This window comes from Periplaneta americana, chromosome 4 (genome assembly GCF_040183065.1).
Source record: "Periplaneta americana isolate PAMFEO1 chromosome 4, P.americana_PAMFEO1_priV1, whole genome shotgun sequence".
Classification (NCBI taxonomy): domain Eukaryota; kingdom Metazoa; phylum Arthropoda; class Insecta; order Blattodea; family Blattidae; genus Periplaneta; species Periplaneta americana.
The window spans coordinates 34283208-34305035 of NC_091120.1; the positions used below are offsets into that span (position 1 = coordinate 34283208).

General features: G+C 33.2%; 2 protein-coding genes across 6 annotated transcripts in view; one reads left to right on the forward strand and one right to left on the reverse strand.

The window, feature by feature from the left end:
* The window catches only part of LOC138697685 (arylsulfatase B-like), a 33520-nt gene extending 17364 nt beyond the window's left edge, over nucleotides 1-16156 (forward strand). Inside the window, exons 3-8 of the mRNA XM_069823144.1 lie at nucleotides 240-466; nucleotides 3584-3842; nucleotides 5451-5608; nucleotides 9325-9460; nucleotides 11163-11318; nucleotides 13504-16156. Of these exons, the coding sequence (XP_069679245.1) occupies nucleotides 240-466; nucleotides 3584-3842; nucleotides 5451-5608; nucleotides 9325-9460; nucleotides 11163-11318; nucleotides 13504-13958 (1391 nt within the window). The 3' untranslated portion in view covers nucleotides 13959-16156. The remainder of the gene's footprint in view (nucleotides 1-239; nucleotides 467-3583; nucleotides 3843-5450; nucleotides 5609-9324; nucleotides 9461-11162; nucleotides 11319-13503) is intronic.
* The window catches only part of LOC138697688 (luciferin sulfotransferase-like), a 102984-nt gene continuing 88971 nt past the window's right edge, over nucleotides 7816-21828 (reverse strand). For 4 of the 5 annotated variants that reach the window (XM_069823151.1, XM_069823149.1, XM_069823152.1 and 1 more), the window contains exon 7: nucleotides 18860-20266. In XM_069823151.1, the coding sequence (XP_069679252.1) occupies nucleotides 19958-20266 (309 nt within the window). In that variant the 3' untranslated portion in view covers nucleotides 18860-19957. Of the gene's footprint in view, nucleotides 7870-18859; nucleotides 20267-21828 lie in introns of those variants that run through there. The other variant, XM_069823153.1, reaches the window with a different exon arrangement.

The following is a 21828-nucleotide window of genomic DNA, read 5'->3' on the forward strand; positions in this document are numbered from 1 at the left end:
CGTGCTGTACAAAGTTTTTGTATTCAGGCTAGATGAGTGTGCGATATTCCATATTAATCACTGAAAAAAAAAAAAACATGTTTAAGCATATTTAAACAAAAACATTTCTGTTTAAATCAGTTATGCTAGATAAGTGTGCGCCCTTCCTAAGTAATTATATATATAACATATTATATTATTTACCACAAATATATTGTTTTTAGGATTCGATAAATAGGATAACATGTCTTTGAGTTCAGGTATGCAGAAAAATCTGATCCTTGAACCTGAGCCATGGGGACTGCCGCTAACAGAGGTTCTGTTACCACAGTACCTGTCAAATCTCAATTACACAAGCCATATTGTTGGCAAGTGGCATCTAGGGTACTTCAAGAAGGCTTACACTCCAACATATCGAGGTTTCGCCTCTCATTACGGCTTCTGGAATGGCTTTCAGGACTACTACTCACACATGGTGCAGGCTTCGGTAACAAATTAAAATTAATCCTTCTATTCTTTATAAGTATGGTATTATTTCTTTATTTGTATACAAATGAACATTAATCCTTGTATATTATACAGAGTGAGTCATAAGTATGTTTGGAAAACGCGTGAGCGTGCTCCTGGATAAAAAATAACAATTATTCCTTATATGAAAATTTGACGCAAAATGCTTATATATAAGGAATTGTTATTATTTTTCATCCAGGAACACGCTCACGCGTTTTCCAAACATACTTATGACTCACTCTGTATCTATACAGTAGGTAGATTAATTCTTGTGTTTTCCTTTACATAATAAGATGCATTTATTCATAAAACTGAATTAGTTTACAGTTTCCATTATAGTTTTACTTTCATCTGAACAATAAATCAGATAAATATGTAACCACGATTTAAATACCAGATCACTTATCAGTGGTATACTTGGTATACTCTTTCCATAGAACATCCTGTTACTCCTCCTCTTTTACAATCTCCACTTCACGTCAATGGAATTCTTTATTACAAAGCATTAGGGACTGCAAAACAATAAACACTTTAAGAGTAGATGAAAGGATAGCCTTAATAGTAACTGAATCGAATTATCTGACGTTGAAGTGTCATTGTTTACATGGTAATTTCTTTTCTCATTCTGATAAACCTAAATGTTCATTGTAATTTCTTTCTATCATGTACTATTATTTTTAAATACAGAGTCATCATTTTATTTTTACTTCAATTTTTATTGTACCTGCGTTTCTAAATGTACTTGACTCTCACCCCTTTCACTAGTGTCCTTGCTAACTTCAGTCACACAAACTTACGGCCGCTGTTGCTAGCAGTGAAATAAACAGTACAGAGTACAGTGTGAAAGGATAAATACCTATAGGTGGTCATAAGGATCCAATATCAATAGTTGGAGATAAACTTCTATGAAAGAATGCTCAAAAAAATGAAATGAAGAAGAATACTTCTGAAATAATAAATACGATTATACCTCATCGTAATCCTTTTGTTACTATTTTGGTATGTAATCCCTGATAAGTACCTTCTCGTACAATGTCTCGCCATATTTCAGAAATATGTTGCATTTTCTATAGGAGAAAAAACTTAAATTATTGAAGTTTATTTTCACACAGGTATGGTGTGTAGCATAACTGACTTTATCTGTGTGGACTGAGCACAAGTGAAGATTAGAGTTACCGAAAGTACGGTACCCTATAATATGGTACGGTACTTACCAGCATTATTTAAACAAGCGTTTTGTTTTACTGTTTGTAGGTATGAAGGACGATGATGGAAACTGGAATTACAATATAACCGAATGCGAACAACAATTTTTTTTTTTTTTTTTTTTTTTTTTTTTTTTTTTTTTTTTTTTTTTATATCATTACGGAATATTTTCGTAGAAATGTCATTAATGTGGTAGATAAATTTAGAGCAACAGAGTGTACAGAAAGGAAGAAAAGTGTAAGATGGCCAACAAAGGTGACAGAAGATGTTGTAGATGATGCTAGAGAAAGGATGCAGCGAGGTCCTAATAAGTCGGTCAAGAAGTTAGCTGTAGAAATTGGGGTTTCTTACGGAAGTGCTCACAGAATTCTCAGGAATAAATTAGGTTAGTAATATGCTGAATAAAATAGACATTACATAATGTATATAACCACCTGAAGACTTGAGTTTGTGAAAAAAATTGTTACTATTCTACTGTTTTTTGATAAAATACTGTAAAGTAATGACCAAACTGAAAATCGTAATACTATATTTCCCTGTAACATAAATGGAGACACTACTTTTCTCTCCTCCTATAGCTAGTAAAATGATTTGTTTACATATTGCACTAGCAACTCCAAACTCCTGTAATGGAAGGGAGTAACAGTGTTTCCGAGTATAGCCAGGTTAATGTTAAAAATGTCAGTAAAAATAAAGTGATGTCCCTGTATCTTAATACTTTATGTATATCGGTCTAAAATTGCTACTTCATTTGTATTTCAATAATCCAAAATTCATGGTACAGGTGTTTTACTGCTTAATTTATAACACCTGTATATGTACTGTAATATTCATCGAGCTCAGTACCGGTATTATTTTGTAGGTCGTTAAGGGGAGAGGATGGTACTTTTAAAACTTTTTTCCTATTTGGTGTAAAATATTAATTTTTTGTATGTAGAGAGCTCATAGCTGTAGGAACTCAACCAATTATAAATATTTTGAAAAAAAAAAATTTGGGGGCCCAAATTTGAAAAAAAAAAAATATACCCAATGCAGGATTGTACTAAAACCGATATATCTAACCCGTTTTTAAAGATAGATTCAAACTTCTTTTTGCAATGTATTTGCAAAAGCATGTTCTACAAACTGTCTGTAACAGAATTTTGATATTAGTCCCTACGTTTGTAAAATAAACAATTAAAATGTAATAACAATTTTCTGATTTCCTTTCTTGCAAATCAATTAACAAAATTCTTTTACAGAGAAACGTTTCCTAATAGTCTAAAGAATGTGTGTTCTAAATTTCATGCATGCATCTTTAATAGTTCAGAAATTATATCCATTTTTGTCTGGCAATGTAGCAAAAGAATGAAGTTACTGGAAACTGATAAAAGTGGGCATGTGATTTAAAAATTCATAGTGCAGGAAGCTTAAAAATGACGTCTCAACATCTGATAAGGGCACAAATACCCACAAAATGTTATGCTATGCATTCCACACATATCACAGAGTATTTTAAAACAAACATATTTTATTTTTTAATTTACTCATTTTTCACCAAAAAATACCATCCTCTCCCCTTAAATATGTAGAGTACCAGTATGTACAACTTTTGTTGGATGAGTGGACGAGAAGGCCTTACAGCCTTAATCTGCCAGTTATTATTATTATTATTATTATTACTATTATTATTATTATTATTATTATTATTATTATTATTATTAGTGTTTTTTCTGGAGATATGCAACAGTATGCAGTACCATTGAAAAAAAATGCTTTGATTGTTATTATTATTATTATTATTATTATTATTATTATTATTATTATTATTATTATTATTATTATTACAATCTGCAATCAGTTTAACTTCAGCAAGTATGCGAATTGGTTTAATCTTATGATTTTCCAGTTTGTCCCGTATGAGGGCTACGACATGAGGCGCAATCTCGAGATTGCCGTCGAGGCACAGGGTCACTACTCAACCGACCTATTCACAGAAGAGGCTGTGAACATAATCACTCAGCATGATCCCAGCAATAGCTCTCTATTCCTCTATTTGTCTCATCTGGCAACCCACGCAGGAAACTACGAGAATCCTCTTCAAGCACCAGCAGATGTAATATCAAAATTCAGATATATAAAAGAACCCGAAAGAAGATTATATGCAGGTAACAAGTCTCGTTTTTACTAAAATATGCCATATTATACCCCTCTTGCAGTTCTTGAATTTTTGTCTTGTCTTTCATAAATACCAAAGACTGATGGGTACGGTCAGGGAGTGTAGGTATCAATGAAAACCGATAGTCGATCACTGCTCCTTCAATAGTCTTTTTTTTTTTCCTCATCTTGATTTGACTCGTTTTCTGCTCTCCTCTCTATGAAAAGTTAGTTTGATTTCAACAGTCTTGAAGGTAGCAGCAACGACTATTTAGACTATGTTGTTACAAATTAAGGCGAAAGCAATGGTAAATTGTTTCGAAAGTTTGTTCTACCTTTGTTTTCAGCTAAACAAGAAAGTGGAGTGAGATTAGTTTTAAGTTTTATAATACAGGGTGATTCGGATCACCCGTAACAGTCATTTATTTCGGAAACTAGTGAATTAAAATTTTCGAGACAAAAATATTTATGACTAAACCACAAGTGAACTTTCACTTGAGCTTGGTTTCCTCACTCAGCCCTAACAGGAAGTAGGGTCAGTGGCGTATCACTTTAAAATTTCAAATGGGAGTCGGGGACAAATAGGGTAACATTTGATAGAACTCTTCAAAACAAACAACTTTCATAGGAAACGTTTTTATTAATTCCTACTCTTTCAATGAGAAAGTGTACGAAAAGGCAATGGATGATTCTGACCACACGTGTCATTTCTTTCGGAAACCAGTGCATTAAAATTTTTGAGACAAAAATATTTATAACTAAGGTACATGTGAACTTTCACTTGCGCTTGATTTCGTCAATCAGCCCTAATAGGAAGTAGGATCAGTGGCGTATCACTTTCAAATTTCAAATGGGACGCGGGTCAAATAGGTACCATTTGATAGAGCTCTTCAAAACAAACAATTTTCATAGGAAAAGTTTTGATTAATTCCTAATCTTTCAATGAAAAAACATACGAAAAACAATGTGTAATTCGGACCACCCTTAGGCCTAAGTAATTTATTTCGGAAATGAGTGCATTAAAATTTTCGAGACAAAAATATTTGTAACTAAGGCACATGTGAACTTACACTTGAGTTTGATTTCGTCCAGTCTTTCAGTGTCTTGTAACATTTCTCAATATTGATGGCATTGTCTTTTTGTACGTTTTCTCATTGAAAGAGTAGGAATTAATAAAAACGTTTCCTATGAAAGTTGTTTGTTTTGAAGAGTTATATCAAATGGTACCCTATTTGACCCAGACTCCCATTTGAAAATTTAAAGTGATACGCCACTGACCCTACTTCCTGTTATGGCTGAGTGTTGAAATCAAGCTCAAGTGAAAGTTCACATGCGGTTATGTTATAAATATTTTTGTCTCGAAAATTTTAATCCACCAATTTCCAAGATAAATTACTGTTACGGGTGGTCTGAATCATCCTGTATACATCCAAGGAAAATTGAATACAGAACAAATCAGAATAAAAAGTAAGGACTTATACCTATGTATATTGTAAATATATACATAATTAAAGTGTATTTTCTAATTCAATAAACTTATGCCACGTTCTCAAAGCTAATGAAAATATGCTTATTGGGCCTGTTACAACATTATTTTTTACAACTTTGTTTTCTTATAGCTATGACTTGGAAGCTAGACGAATCTGTGGGCAAAGTAATGTGGGCTTTACAGCAGAAAGGCATTTTAAACAACACCATTGTTGCTTTCGTGTCTGATAATGGTGCTGCTACGAATGGAATTCACTCTAATAAAGGTTCCAATTGGCCACTCAGAGGGGTAAGAAGTTTTTTTAAAAGTATAATACAACAAAGTAAATGTTTGTATTTTGTTAAGTTAAATTAAAAAATATTTAGCTGTTGTCATATAGCAACTGTATTCCGAATCTGATCTTTGAGAGTATGTCCATATACAGATCTCAGATCTCATTTCAGCCATATCTACTGTCCCTTTATTTTTTTTTTTCACTTATGTTCAAATTTTTTTATTCATACATCGACATAGGCGCAACCATAACTAACTTATATAACTTTATAAAATTTCGAAATAGTATCTTTCCTGGCTTTATTTTTAATGTTATTTTTATTGTAAAACATACACACACAGATACATGTTGGAATTCATTAATTTTCTGCTTTAAATCTTTATTCCAAATAAAATATATTCTACAACCTAGATGATTAAAACTTTGACCCTGTTCTATGATTATGATTTTATTATTGAATATTATCTGGTATCTTACATTTAATTGGAAATTTCCCACAGACATCTTACTAGGTTTTAATAGATGACATATTTGAATTAATTCCGATAATTAATAAATTAATTAACATGGAATATGTATTATATGTCTTTCTCGTGTCAAATTTTATAGTACCTTTATTTAACATACATACCGTGCGATATAGTGTTAAAAGTTGTGTAATCAAGATGTAAAATTAATTAAATTTGGATTTACAGAATGTCTCAGGAGGAATGTAAAATACAGATGCCTCAAACTAGCAAGCTGTCTCGTTCGCGCAGGCGCATAGAGCACTTCTCCCCTACCACTGTCCGCCTACTGCTGTGCACTGTGGACTAGAACGGTACAGCTCAGTTCTAATAACAGTTGAGAAGGCTGCATAGGGAGGGTACATCTTGAATACATTGTCAAGAGGTCAACTTTTCAGATAATATGACTATACCTGGGTATTGGAGCCTAGGTGGGCCCCCTCCGTTAGCTGTTAAAATGTTATGTTTTATTTAACGACGCTCGCAACTGCAGAGGTTATATCAGCGTCGCCGGATGTGCCGGAATTTTGTCCCGCAGGAGTTCTTTTACATGCCAGTAAATCTACTGACATGAGCCTGTCGCATTTAAGCACACTTAAATGCCATCGACCTGGCCCGGGATCGAACCCGCAACCTTGGGCATAGAAGGCCAGTGCTATACCAACTTGCCAACCAGGTCGACTCCTCCGCTAGCTCTACTACTTCTCCTCTCCAGGCAGCTTCCTAGTTTGAGGCATCTGTACTTCAGGATGATGTAGTTTGAATTAACCTACATCGATTTAAGCTGATATACCTACCTACATCGATTTAAGCTGATATACCTATGTCCAAAGTCTAATGGTTTAGGAGAAATGCTGAAACGTCTTGCAGTTCCATGTTATGTCGTACATTGCAGCATCTGAGCTCCACAATACCTGCGCACCACACACAACTGAATACACGTTCACTTGATATTTAATTGTGTATTCGCATAGTGAATATGCAGACATGCTTTCTATTTATGGATTTTGTAACGATAATGCATTGGCTGCTGTTGAGGAATACAGGCGACGTTTTCCCAATCGAAGGGTTTCAGATAGCTGTGTGTTTTCCCGTGTTATCTGAAACTGGCAAGCTACCAAATGTTTCATTGAGGTTGGAAAGAAAACTGGTACTGACACCTGATATGAATTTACAGTTCATGTAATCTATAAGAAGGGCAACCTTAGCAATTTGCCTTGTGTTGTTATTTTATTTTCTTACTGAGTTTGTACTTCATTATAAAAGAAACTTATTGGAACAACACAAGATGCAGCATTTTCAATAATTTATCTTATCACAAATGTAGAAATACGTCTACAATGCCTCTCTCTATTTAAAAGTTCGCCCATCAATAACTTCTCAACCGTTACATTTTGGACATAGGTATATGAAGTTAAATCGATGTAGGTTAATTCAAACTACATTATCCTGAATTATTTTACATTCCTCCTAAAGCACTATCTGTAAAAGCAGTGGTTTAGATGGACTAGAATGCACAGGAACGCCATTCTGGAAAATGAAAGTCTATGCATGTTGAAAATATGAAGATGCCAAACTTGACACACATACGAGTCCATCTGGCAATTGCTAAATTCTTAAGGTAAGTTCCTGGAAATATTTTTTCCCCAACTAAATCACTATGTAAAAGTAAATCGTATGCTCGTTGCTAACTACAAATAAAATTGTAATTAATTAAAATTAAACCTTACCTACTTCTGCAGAGACCAGAAACTCAAATCGAGAAGGTTCTGCAAGACACAAAATCAATTTGATCAGTGGTCGTCTTATGAAGTGGAATTAATTGAGTTACGTCATTTTATTAATTTCTAGAAACTAGTGAAGTGGCAAATCTATATAGATTAAAATACGAGTTGAAAATAATACAAGAAACAAAACTTGACAATAAATCCATTCAGCAATAATAGTTAAAAGCACAGCAGACACACAATACAAAATCAAATACAAGGAAAATCGTGGAAAAACATTAATAAGCTTTGGGAAGAGCAACGGAAAAAAGCTACTGCTGCCTTCAGATTAGCTACCTAACACACCTGCCTAGCTGCTCACACCACCAGAAATACAACTACAGTAATAAAAGAAAATCAAACTATAAACAAAGTAAAACCACACGACACGAAAATATACTAGTCACACAAACTTTAAATGAGTGATTAGCTGTAATATTACAAATGTGGTAAAAAAGATAAAATAATTACAAGAAGCAGGAAACATCAATGCATTCTATTGGACTGCTAGACAACAAATGGACTTATCCTTCAATGTTGGCCATAAGAAGAAGACAAAACTGTATCTGAAGAAAATGTAATGGAAAAGATTATGAGACACGATAATTAATAAATACTAGTAGTAAAATATACACAAGCCCAATATGTTTCAAATATTGCACATTGTATTCTAATATTATTATTCAGAATAACTAAGTTCAGAGTATTGCTCCTTTTTTTTTTTTTTTTTTTCAAATAGTCTCTCTCTGTCTAGTCACAATTTTATTATATATATATATATATATATATATATATATATGAAGAGTGCACTGCAAGAATGATGGATGTCACTTTCTTGTCGAAAATGAACCAAGACTGTCAATGCATAGCTTAAGACATATAGAATGTACATAGAGTTATATGGCATTAACACTGATAGTCATTGTCCAGTAATGATCGGAAAATCACAGTTAAGCTTTGAACGCTAAGCATTTCAAACTTTCAATTGCTTCTCCTGCAAAATGTATTCCAAATGACATCCATCATTCTTGCAGTGGACTCTTCATATATATATATATATATATATATATATATATATATATATATATATATATATATATATATATATTATTACAGCTCTTAAGGAATCCAGAGGTTCACTGCTGCCCACACATAAGCCCGCTATCGGTCCATATCCTGAGCAAGATTAATCCAGTCCATACTATCATATCCCATCTCCCTCAAATCCATTTTAATATTATCTTCCTATCTACATCTCGGTCTCTCCAAAGGTCTTTTTTTCCCTCTGGCTTCCCAACTAACACTCTATACGCAACATAAGTTACCGGTAATACATTACACTGTTTTATACTGCACTGTATTATACTTGTATGTAAATCTGACTTTGTCTAATACAGCCATGTGCTGTCTAATGACAATAAGATATTCTATTATTATTATTATTATTTACATATTTAGGAAAAGGGAACTCCGTGGGAAGGCAGCAGCAGAACTGTGGCCCTATTGTGGAGTACAACACTGCAGAAGAAGAAAAGAATTTCTAGCCAACTAATGCATATTACCGACTGGCTACCAACATTATACTCTGCTGCAGGTAAGAGTGCTGTTACATAAGGGAGTTTAACAACATAGCAAAAACTTTAATTACATGAAAACCACTGTAGAAGCTCGTATATTATAATCTAATTAAAAAAAAAGTATATGGTATTATATTCTCTTTCAGTTTCCTGATTCTAAAATAACTATTTTTCTTAGAATTGTTGTTTGTGTCATTTGCACAACGATATACCTAAATATTGAAACATCCAATAAGGTAGATGTGAACTATTTGGCAAGGCAGTATTATAATTCTAACTTACAATACAGTAGAGTCTAAGGAAATAATTTTAGATGTAGGTAACTGTCAAAAAATTGTAGTACCAGGTAGTCTATTTATTCTGTAACAAATATAAAATTATACGTAAAATCAGAAGTTGGAGGAAATTTCTTCCAAATCTTAACGAAGTTCAATTGACTATTATCCTGTTTAGAACTTGTATGAACAACTTCAAAATTTAGTTGGTGAAAAACAACTACTATCTTCTTATGCTTTCATTCCCATTTAGCATATGGAAATATTCTTTGAGGTAATTCTACTGATGCTTAACAAATGTTCAAATTGCAAAAAATACAATTAGAAAAATTAGGAAGGGAATGTCAGAGAGGGAATACAGGATTTTGATTTTTTCTTCCATTTTCGAATTCAGCTATACAATGTGATACATTAAAGAAAGTCTCTAGGTAATTTCAATGCAATGTATTAATATCTACTTCCCTAATACACGTTACAGATATGATATAACTTATATAATTCATATATATAAGATTAAATAAAACTTAAAATTACTATTAAAATATTAGTATGAAGCGCACAATTTATTGCCCTATATTGTCAAAAGTATTAATTTAAGAAAATTTGAGGTTTATTGTAAATGTTAGTTATTTCGCAAATTATACAGTGTATACGAATTTGAAGAAAAAGTAACTTTATCTGTATTTTGATAACATTATGGAATTACGTAAAACACGTAAGTTAATACATTACGTGAAACATCATACTGCACTGTATTATACAGTGAGGTTAGTTGGGGACGCTCGAGTTTTCATACAGAGCCGGCCTGGCTTTGATAGCCAACTAACCTCACTGTACTTGTATGTAAATCTGACTTTGTCTAATACAGTCATGTGCTGTCTAATGATAATAAAATATTCTATTCTTACTTACTTACTGGCTTTTAAAGAACCTGGAGGTTCATTGCCGCCCTCACATAAGCCCGCTATTGGTCCCTATCCTGAGCAAGATCAATCCAGTCTCTATCATCATGTCCCACCTCCCTCAAATCCATTTTAATATTATCCTCCCATCTACGTCTCGGCATCCCCAAAGGTCTTTTTCCCTTCGGCCTCCCAACTAACACTCTATATGCATTTCTGGATTCGCCCATACGTGCTACATGCCCTGCCCATCTCAAACGTCTGGATTTAATGTTCCTAATTATGTCTGGTGAAGAATACAATACATGCAGTTCTGTGTTGTGTAACTTTCTCCATTCTCCTGTAACTTCATTCCTCTTAGCCCCAAATATTTTCCTAAGCACCTTAACCTATGTTCCTCTCTCAAAGTGAGAGTCCAAGTTTCACAAGTTTTTGAGGATGTTTCGACATGACCTCATTAACATTTCCCTTGCAAGTTGACAGTAGTATTGAACAGAACAGGTACTGTATTTTCAGACTGTAACATATTCTATTTTTGGTAGGAGGCGATGTATCTGATATAAAGAACATTGATGGAATTGACATGTGGGATGTTATCTCTCAAGATCTTCCGTCCCCACGCACCAAACTACTCGTGAACATTGATGATAATGTACCTTACACAGCAATGAGATTGGGAAAGTACAAATATATTAATGGTGAGTATATGCTACAAGATTTGAGTAGGCTGACCATAGGTATCCTTTTAATCAGGACAGTAATGTTATTTTCCTAGGTCCTGGCCATTCCATCATTTTATCAAAAAACATTACCGTATTTGAGTCACGTTTTATTTATAAAACTGTTCAAATATGCCTAGAAATATTTGTCAATCTTAACCTAAAATCAAGCTTGCTTTTATCTGCTATTATAGACGTCAATAATTCGTGTAACAATGGTAGAGAATTCTTACAATCGTCAATAGAGGCATGGGGTTTAGTTTTGTATACGAAATATAATAGAAAATTATGAAGCAATGACAGCTATGCTCACTGTGTAACAGAAAACTGTAAATGAATGCATCCAATAGCTGAATAAACTTGTATCCTTGATTAATCAAATGGTCCTCTAGTAAATATAGGCCTAACGAAATATACACCTGAAATCATTTCTTTTCTCCTGAAACGTGTATTATAGATTTGTTGGTTACACTTAGTGATGGGAGTATTCAAATAAAAAAAACTAATTATTCGATTCTTGTAAGTTCTCGAGATACATTTCGAATCATGAACAAGTATTCGAATAATTTGCTCAGATGATAGATGCTGCAAGAAGTGAAGAATGAGAACACCAATTGCTCATCAATCGTATACATTTGGCTAACCTCGACTACAGACATGACGTAGTTGCGTGCAATAAAGACTTGCTCCAGATCGTTTCTCTCTGTCTCACTTCTCTCCTCTTTCTTTCTCTCGTCTAATCTTTATCGGAAGTTGCAGACAGCTATCAGCATGTGATTAGAATTAAAAAAAAATACAAACTCCTGTGCTTGCACAATACAATGCTGTTACTACTCTTGTTATCGCTGTCAGGCTGGATGTTGAATAAGAGGACCGAGAAGCGAGAACCTGCCAGTGAGTAATCAAGTCGGTATTCGAATGACGAAAGTATTCGAGAAATATTATTTGAATAAATTATTCGATTCTTAATATTACTCGAGAACAGATTATTTAATTCTGCCCATCATAGAAATATAATATATAATATAAATTTAGCTTCCCTTATGAAAAGGTTGCCAGATTTGACAAAGCGTATTACATATAATTTGGAAACACACCTAAAAGGTAAAATGATATACATTTGAAACGGTTAGGGAATCGAATAGATTAAACATAGATTCAAAAACTAAACCATTAGATAATATTACGAGGAACGTTAACTTCCATACTTAACAGTGTCTTTGGTACCGTACACAGAATCAGCAACTTGAAAACCATTAAGTACTGGTACTGGTATATTTATGCATATATCATAATATTAATACTCGATCACAACGCGATAACACGCTAGAAATTCCACTTCACACATCACCTCTGTATTCCTCATCTTTCACTGTTGCTACCTCTCGTCACTGGAACTCTCTGCCGCCTGAAGTCAAGGGCTGCCGAACATCGAAATCTTTCAAATCCAAGTTAGAAAATTATCTTACGACGAATTGCCAAACTAACTTACTATTATGACAAGTGTTGTATTGCATGTTTCCACGTATTCACATTTTTTTTATGTTCTAGTGACATTTAACTTATTTTATATTTTTGTTTTCATATTTTCCGATAATGGTATATCTCTAATGTGATAAGTTGAGCTATATATAATCATAATTTCCCTTACTGTGTGTACTTAAAAATATTGTATTCATTGTATGCTTTGTACGGCACTATTTTATTACTACTATTAGTATTATTATTATTATCATTATTATTATTACTATTCTTATTTTTTATCATTATCATTATTATTATTATTATTATTATTATTATTATTGTTATTATTATTATTATCAATAATTGTCTTATTTTTTTATACTTTGTATGCCTCATTTATTTTGACCTGCTGTTCACATTTTATTATGCTTTTTTCTTTCTTTCTGTATGTTATATATTATGTCTGATTTCTTCTTACTTGTTGTTTACATTTTATTATTATTATCATATTCAGTTTTGTGTGTAAAATTGTAGTGTACTTTGTAAATTTGTAGTGTTTTTTGCAACACAGTTTTTACTCCTGGTTGAGTGTTAGAGAAGGCCGCATGGCCTTAACTCTGCCAGGTTAAATAGATTATTATTATTATTATTATTATTATTATTATTATTATGTCTATTATTGTTTTCTTTCTTCTTACAGGTAGTACGTTTTTCGGTCATCTGGACACATGGACTGATAACCCAGATCGAAACAGCAGCTTGATGTATGACACAGAAGCTGTATTAAATAGTTTGTCAGCAAACGCTATCGCATCTTTGCCCTTGGAAAACAGAATTACATCAAAAGATATTGAGGAGCTCAGAAAACGTGCGCGTATTTATTGCAGTGGTCCAACCAAGCCATGCAGACCTTTACAAAGACCTTGCATTTTTGATATTGAACTAGATCCTTGCGAAATGCATGATCTGTACGAACAAAACAGCAACATTGTCAGAGATTTTGAGTTGGAAATAGCAAACTATCAGCGTACGGCTGTGGAACCAAACAATAAACGCTCTGAAAAATTGGCCAACCCCAAATACTGGAATAATACATGGACATTCTGGGGAGATCTTCCAGCTCCAACACAGATAGAAACTGGTAGAAGAGTATGATAATTTGAGGGGAAGAAGAATTATCGCTTTGATGAACATTTATAAAAAAAACGTATATTTAGTTACACAACTTGCAATTCACATTTTACTATGTTCACTTCATATCTTTGTGCATGTGCTGAATTAATAACATAAGCTCTAATTCAATATTGATTTTCCAGTCTCAGAAGCAGTGATGATTTCAAATTACCGAACTAGTATTTTCTCTGTGATGTGAGAGGAGAGAGGGAAATGAAATAGCACCAATGGGATTGGCTGCAATTAATAAAACATATTATATGGAGCTGCTACGGTCTGGTCAGGTGTCTAGAGCACTGGAGTTTCCAATGGACTTGGGTTCGATCGCCAGGATACCCTCGATTTATAACTTGTGTTGGGCAAGCGCATAGTCCAGGTAACACAGGGGTTTTCTCCAGGAACTCCAGTTCCTCTGTGACATCCCAACAAATCTCCATCATCATTTCATCTGATCTCATCACAGGTGTAGCATAGACCAGCCTTCTATAGCGCACCCTGGACAACGACTCTGCCAGTAACTTGTTCTATACAACTAGCTTCACAAGGGTGAATGATTATAATAATAATAATAATAATAATAATAATAATAATAATAATAATAATAATAATAATAATAATGCTGATTATGATGATGATAATAATAATAATAACAATAATAATAATAATAATTAGGGCTAGGATTTTGATGACCTATAAATCATGAAAAAATAAATCTTTCAAAAATGCCCTTAAAAATGCCCTAAAAATTCTTCTTAGATAATTGGCTTAGTAGGAAAAGAGGTTTTGTATTACTTAATATTTAGACTAGTAATTAAATTAAATTCTACGAGTAGTACCAACATTTAAGTTTATCTAATTTTACATAATTTTTTCTAAGTGGTACACTTTAATTAATTTTACCTGATGTAATTTCCATGCAGCTCACCACAAGACCACTCTTACCCGGAATTAGCAGGTATAGAGGAGTCTATATTGAAGGGGTGGTTGGAATGTAGGCTACTACGTTAAAATGGCAATATTTGTGTAGAAAAACGATTAAAATATTATACAAAATAATGTGTGTTAGCCACCGGCGTAGCTCGGTCGGTTAAGGCGCTTGCCTGTCGATCTGGAGTTGCACTCGATCGCGGGTTCGACTCCCACTTGGGCTGATTATCTGGTTGGGTTTTTTCCGAGGTTTTTCCCAACTGTAAGACAAATGTCAGGTAATCTATGGCGAATCCTCGGCCTCATCTCGCCAAATATCATATCGCTATCACCAATTCCATTGATGCTAAATAACCTCGTAGTTGATACAGCGTCATTAAAAAACCAAGTAAAATAAGAATGGGTATTAATCAGTGGCGTATACTGGTTAAAGGGTTTGGGCTACCGCTGACCCTATTATTACACAAAATATATCTAACAATTACTTTAATTTTAATTACTATGGTAAAACTAATAATACAAAATTATTACATTATGTTATATTATAAACTTTTTCTTTTGTAATTTCCTTGGGCTACCACCGGTAGCCCGCAAAATACGCCCCTGGTATTAATGGACAAAATATGTAGACAAATATCAAAGGAAATAAACATTATTTTATATTAATAATGGGGATTTATGGCCAAAATTAAATGAAAATGTCTCAAAAATGTCCGAACAAAACAAAAGATGCTCTTATGAGTTGAAACAGGCAAAAAATGCAAAAAAAAATGCCCTAACAAATATGTCTTAAAACACTCAGTTTATCACATAACATATAAATACTAAAGCAGCTATGTTTCTGGCTTACTAGAAAAAAGATGCAATTTCATCAAAATCCTAGCCCTAATAATAATAATGTAAATACCTTGTATATTGTTACACTTAAATGTGCGCTCGCTGTTTAGATTTTCTATGAAACTCTTCACATTAAGATGCTAAGCACTAAATTACGTAAAAAAAATCCTCCCAAGTCAACTGCAGATAAATGAAATTGCGGATATAGATTTCGCAGATAAGGGGAAATTACTGTATAACATAAGGACAAATATTGTTAAAAACGTTTCGAATAACTAGTGTACAGTAATTATTGCAATTTTATTGTTAGAAATAACAATATGTATGAAATAGCTATTAATATGAGTAATGACTATAAAATGTATGTCTATAAATAGAATTCATGGAGGTCAGACTAAAAATTCGTTATATTGCAATTATGCGGAGCATATGAATGGTGTTGAACAGCAACCTCGTATGTTAAAAAGTTAAATTTCACAGGAGAGTGAAGAAATATTTGAATATATCTTGAAAAACTAACAAATGTCTGTCATAAAAGGGTATTTAAATCTCTTCTTGTAAAGTTTATATCCATGCCTTGACTTAAAATGTGCTTGCAGAAGATTCGAGAAAATTTCTGATAGGAATCAAGTGAAGTCTTACCAGTACTTGGTTCATATTTTTTACACACGAGATTGCTGTTCAACATCATTGATATTGTGCACATTCGTGAGTTTTGATCCCTTAGGCGAGTCAATCCTCTTATTAACCCGTAACCCAAAAATATATAGTCATTAAAATAATAATTCAAGCAGATTTCGAAAACGAGCACGAAATTAATAAAGAAATAACAAATAATTTTAAAGAAATCATATCTTGTTTACTTGAAGGAAAACTCCATTCTTTGCTCTTGATTCGTAAACTCATTGATAACATCGCTGTAAAATGTTGGAGAACTTTTAAGATCTTAAGCTTCTTCTTCTCTATTGACATAAAAGCTAGGTTGTTTAATCTTTCTTATCCCTGAGTCTATCGATCAAATGATTTTATTTGCTTAAGGACAGAAATGATATTTCAACCGATGCTGATGTGCTGGGTATGAACAAAACAAGTCATGCTAACTCGTACATTTCAGAGAATGCTGTGTGGAGCTGCTTAAATTCCGTATCCGTAGCTAGTACATGAGGGTATTTTTATCATTAATAATTTTTACATATTGATTTATATTAAAATATAAAAAAATTCCAACACATTTGAATTTCAAGTCCATGAGGTCTGGCTAGGGTTGTCAATTTTTTTTTAAGAAAATACGGGCGACTAAAGAATCTACAAAATTTCACATAGAAAATGGACATAATCAGTTCAGTTACTAAAAAACAACTTTATCTACACTTCGACAGCTAGGCTTAAATTAAGACAATTTTGAGACAGATTTTGTCACGTGTAATAGTTGAAGTCGATTGCAGTTTTCAGCTCTGATTTCATTGTATTATATTGTATTTATTAACATTCCATGGTATTCACACATTGCTTTACAGCTAGAATATGGAACAAGTAAAAAAACTTAATATTATTATAAAGTCTTAATTTATAGTCACAGTCTAGATGAAATATATACAGACGAGATTTACAATATAGTCTACTAATACAACACAAAGTTTTAGTATCAATTTCATGAAGTGTTATTGAATGACATGAATTCACCTACAGAATAGAAGGCGTGAGAAATTAGGTACTTCTTTAATTTGGCCCTAAATAATCTTATGTTTTGAGTTTCATTTCTTATATCGATAGGGAGGCTATTAAAAATTTTACTGCCATATAACACACTCCTTTTTGATAGCATGATAGACTTGCCGATGGAGTATGAAAGTAATTTTTTTGACGTGTATTTATGCTATGAACTGTTGAATTAGTTACAAAGTTTTCACGATTACATACGGGGAAGATTATTAATGAAAAGATATACTGACAAGCCATGGGCATTATTTGTAGTTTTGTGAAAATAGTCCTACACGATTTCCTAAATTTGACATCTACTATTATTCTAATTACTCTTTTTTGTAATAGAAATATACTGTTACTATCTGTGGAATTTCCCCAGAATATTATTCCAAAACTCATTACCGAGTGGAAGTATGCAAAGTATATTGTTTTTAAGGTGTTGATATTTACTATCTTTTGCATAGATCTAATAGCAAAACAAGCTGAATTTAGTTTGGGGGTAATTTCTTTAATATGATTTTTCCAATTTAACACATTGATTTTTAAGCCAAGAAATTTGGTTGTTGTTGTTTCTAATAGGGATCTATTGTTAATTATTGCGCTATTATTGATGTGTCGTGCTTCTCTTTTGAACATCTGACCAATTATTGTTCACGAGATGTAACACCCTCTTTGTATGCATATAACAAAACTCAGCGGTTTGTTCCAAATTTATAATATTAGCATTATTTTATTTTAAACAGGTAAACACTAAAACTCATTTCTGGCAAGCATTACCTTCTAAGAAGACTGCACATTTGAATGCATTTCTTAAACAATAAAATTCAACATATCATCATCATTCACGACAAAATCAAATCTTTAGAATAAAAATTTTTATATTATGCAAAAATAAGGGAGAAAACTGCTCAAAGAGAAGAAAAATACTGGAGCTGGGAGACTGTTCAAAATTAGGGTCAAATACGGGAGATCCCAGGAAATATGGGAGGGTTGGCAACTCTAGGTCTGCCATGGTCTTTCCTTCATTTACAATTTCGCTTTTTTCACTGAAAGATCGGCAACCAAGCGACTTCTTCAGGATTTTTTCTATTATGCATTTATTTTAGGTAATTATATGACTCTTACACTTCAATTTACACTTTCGTATCACTCATTAAACACTATTCACTTCTATTTTTGCGTACCAATACTCTCGAAATTAGAAATCACCACTGAAAGCACACCTGCTTAGCACTTACTAGACCAACATAACAAACCAAATAATTGCATACAGAGAGCAAGCACGCATGCGCCAGAAGACAATGAGACAAGATACAAGACTGGAGAACACTCGTTGCGAGGCCGGAATGCGACACACAGAAAACTGGCTGGCTGTATTGCATAGCCCATAGCAGTGCTGGTGAGACAGCGCGAAGTTAAGCCAGATTTGTATGTATTTATTCACACTGCAATGGGTATATACCCGGTGGCAGTGGTAAATAATTATACTTAATAATGACAATAATAAACTTATTAATTTAAAATACAATTAATAATAATACTAATAATTAATAATAATAATAATAATAATAATAATAATAATAATAATAACAGGGAATATCCTAAATTAAATGAAACGATCACTTAAAATAACATTTGAAATAAATCTAATTTGTGTCTTAAACCTAAGATCGAACTAAACCCACGAGTATGATATGTTCATATCTGCACAAGTACCTTTCAACATTACACTCATTTCGCTGTCAACTCACTCACTGCACTGGAACTACGACACATTTCAGTGATTCTATCCTGATTTCACTAACACTTCAAAAACATTTCACTGTTCAAATACTTTGCACTGCCACTATAAACTATAAAGCTTCACTGACAGGAACACGTTTCACTTACACTACACACTTCACTGACACAACATAATTCTTCACTGATACAACACTTCAATAACAACATATCATAGGTAAGAATAGGTAATTTATTAAAAAATGGATATTTATTAGCTTCTGAAGCTAGTAATACCTTTAAATAGAGTTTATTCTTAATATTAAAATAGCCTAGATAGGCACAGCATGCCTAACCTACTCTGAATGCACACCACTGCAATGGACAACTTTATGTCGCACTATACCAAACAAAGTCTTTTAAAGACGTGAAGGTTGAAATAGAACCAAGGGATAGGCACACAGCAAATTTAATGTCATATGGAAAGAGTGCTATAGATTTGTGCAAAGGAATGCTGATAAAAAGAAAAGAATGAAATGCACATAGTGATGAAATTTATGAGAACTGTATCAATAGAAGTAAAAAATCTGCCATCAAAAGGAAAAATGTGTTAGCTGCTTTAAAAAAAAATAAGAAGATAGTGGAACGAACAGGTTTTAACCTCCAGTTAAGTGTGAAGAAGAATAATAAGGATTCTTTGCAGTATCACAATATATTCTTCATTTTTACCAGAAAGTAAGAAAGACAAGGTATTATAATACTGATTACATATTGCATGATACAACTTAATTATATTATGAAGGGATCGTATAATCTGTATTCTTCAGTTTCTCTTCTGTCCACTTGTCGATTTTACTGGCTACTTCTGGTGCAATGTCGCTTTTCCATCCTCCAACTTCGCCCTTTCTTATAAAGGGTTCTATTTTGCCTATTACTTTGGCATTATTTTCAGCGTGTTCTTTAGATTGTTCAGTTTCGTGCGACACAGCTGGATTATTTTTCATGGACTCGAAGCTCAGGTGTTCACAGAGTTTATCAAGTTGTTCAGAATTCAGAGTGCAATTCAGAAACTTGGCAGTGCGCTGTACTACGCCTGGTAAATCCTGTACAAAAATAAATTAATATTTTATTTATTCTAACACAGACATCAGTTTACAGGAATGTAAGTGACCACAAGGATCCTGAAATTGAAATACAGTAGCTACATGAACAATATGTTGAGTAGAGCATTCCAGAGGAGTTTAGTTAGAGGTATAAAAGTCTACAGTGTAAACAACTCAGCGATTTTAAAATTTATTTTGTGGTTTCAGTTCACAGAAGATAAAGCATATGATTATGTCTCGTGACCAGAACATAGTCCGAAATGGAAATATTAAAATGGAAATTTATCCTTTGAGAAGGTGGAAAAATTCAAGTACCTGGGAAAAACAGTGACAAATATAAATGACACCCGAGAGGAAATGAAAAGTAGAATAAATATGGAAAATGCGTGTTGAGAAGCTTTTGTCATCTAGTCTGCTCTCGAAAAAGCTGAAAGTTAGAATTTATACAACAGTTATATGTATTACCGGTTGTTCTGTATGATTGTGAAACTTGAACTCTCACTTTGAGAGAAGAACGGAGGTTAAGGGTGTTCGAGAATAAGGTGCTTAGGAAAATACAGTGCGTTCGTAGCTCGGCTGGACCGTTATAACATAATCTAAATAATATAAACAAGTGTTAGAAAAGTTTTAATTAGGGATGATGAAATAAACAAGAAAACTTTTAATTTAAGATGATGAAATAAAAAATAAACATGAATAATTTTAAAAGGAACAATTATTCAAAGTACAATTTTCAAATTTGAATGTTTTAGTGGTCCAGACGAGCTATGAACGCACTGTATTTGAGGTTAAGAGGAATGAAGTTACAGGAGAATGGAGATAGTTACACAACGCAGAACTGCACACATTGTATTCTTCACCTGACATAATCCAGACATTTGAGATGGGCAGGGTATATAGCACGTATAGATGAATCCAAAAAAAATAGAGTGTTAGTTGAAAGACCTGAGGGAAAAGATCTTTGGGGAAGCCAAGATGTAGATGGGAGGATAATATTAAACTGGATTTGAGGGAGGTGGACTGGATTAACCTTGCTCAAGATAGGGACTGATGGCGGGCTTATGTGAGGGTGGCAATGAACCTCTGGGTTCCTTAAAAGCCATTTGTAAGTAAGTAAAAAAGGTTTCAGTTCGTACAATTTCTAATTACCAAGCAAGCTGGCTCAGATGGTATCGTTTAAGACTTGCATACAGGAGGTCTCAGGTTAAACTCCATGGCTGGCCAATCTGACTGGTGTTTTTCATGGTTTTCCTCAGTCACAAAGGCAAATTCCAGATTGGAAATTTACATACCATGATTCATCACCGCCTCAATCATCAATATCATGAACATTAATCAAAACCTAAAATCAATTATATGAACACAAGTCCTGTACAACATGAATGAATGAATGAATGATGAATGAATGCTAGCCATGATGTCCCATGTTGGGCACAGGTCTCCTGCGATGGGGTTAGAACACCCCTCAACAGGGCATACAATAGAGTTAACGTCTGTATAACAGCAATTGATATAATTTTAACAGTTCCTGTGATCAATCTAAGGCTTTGATTATCTATTCA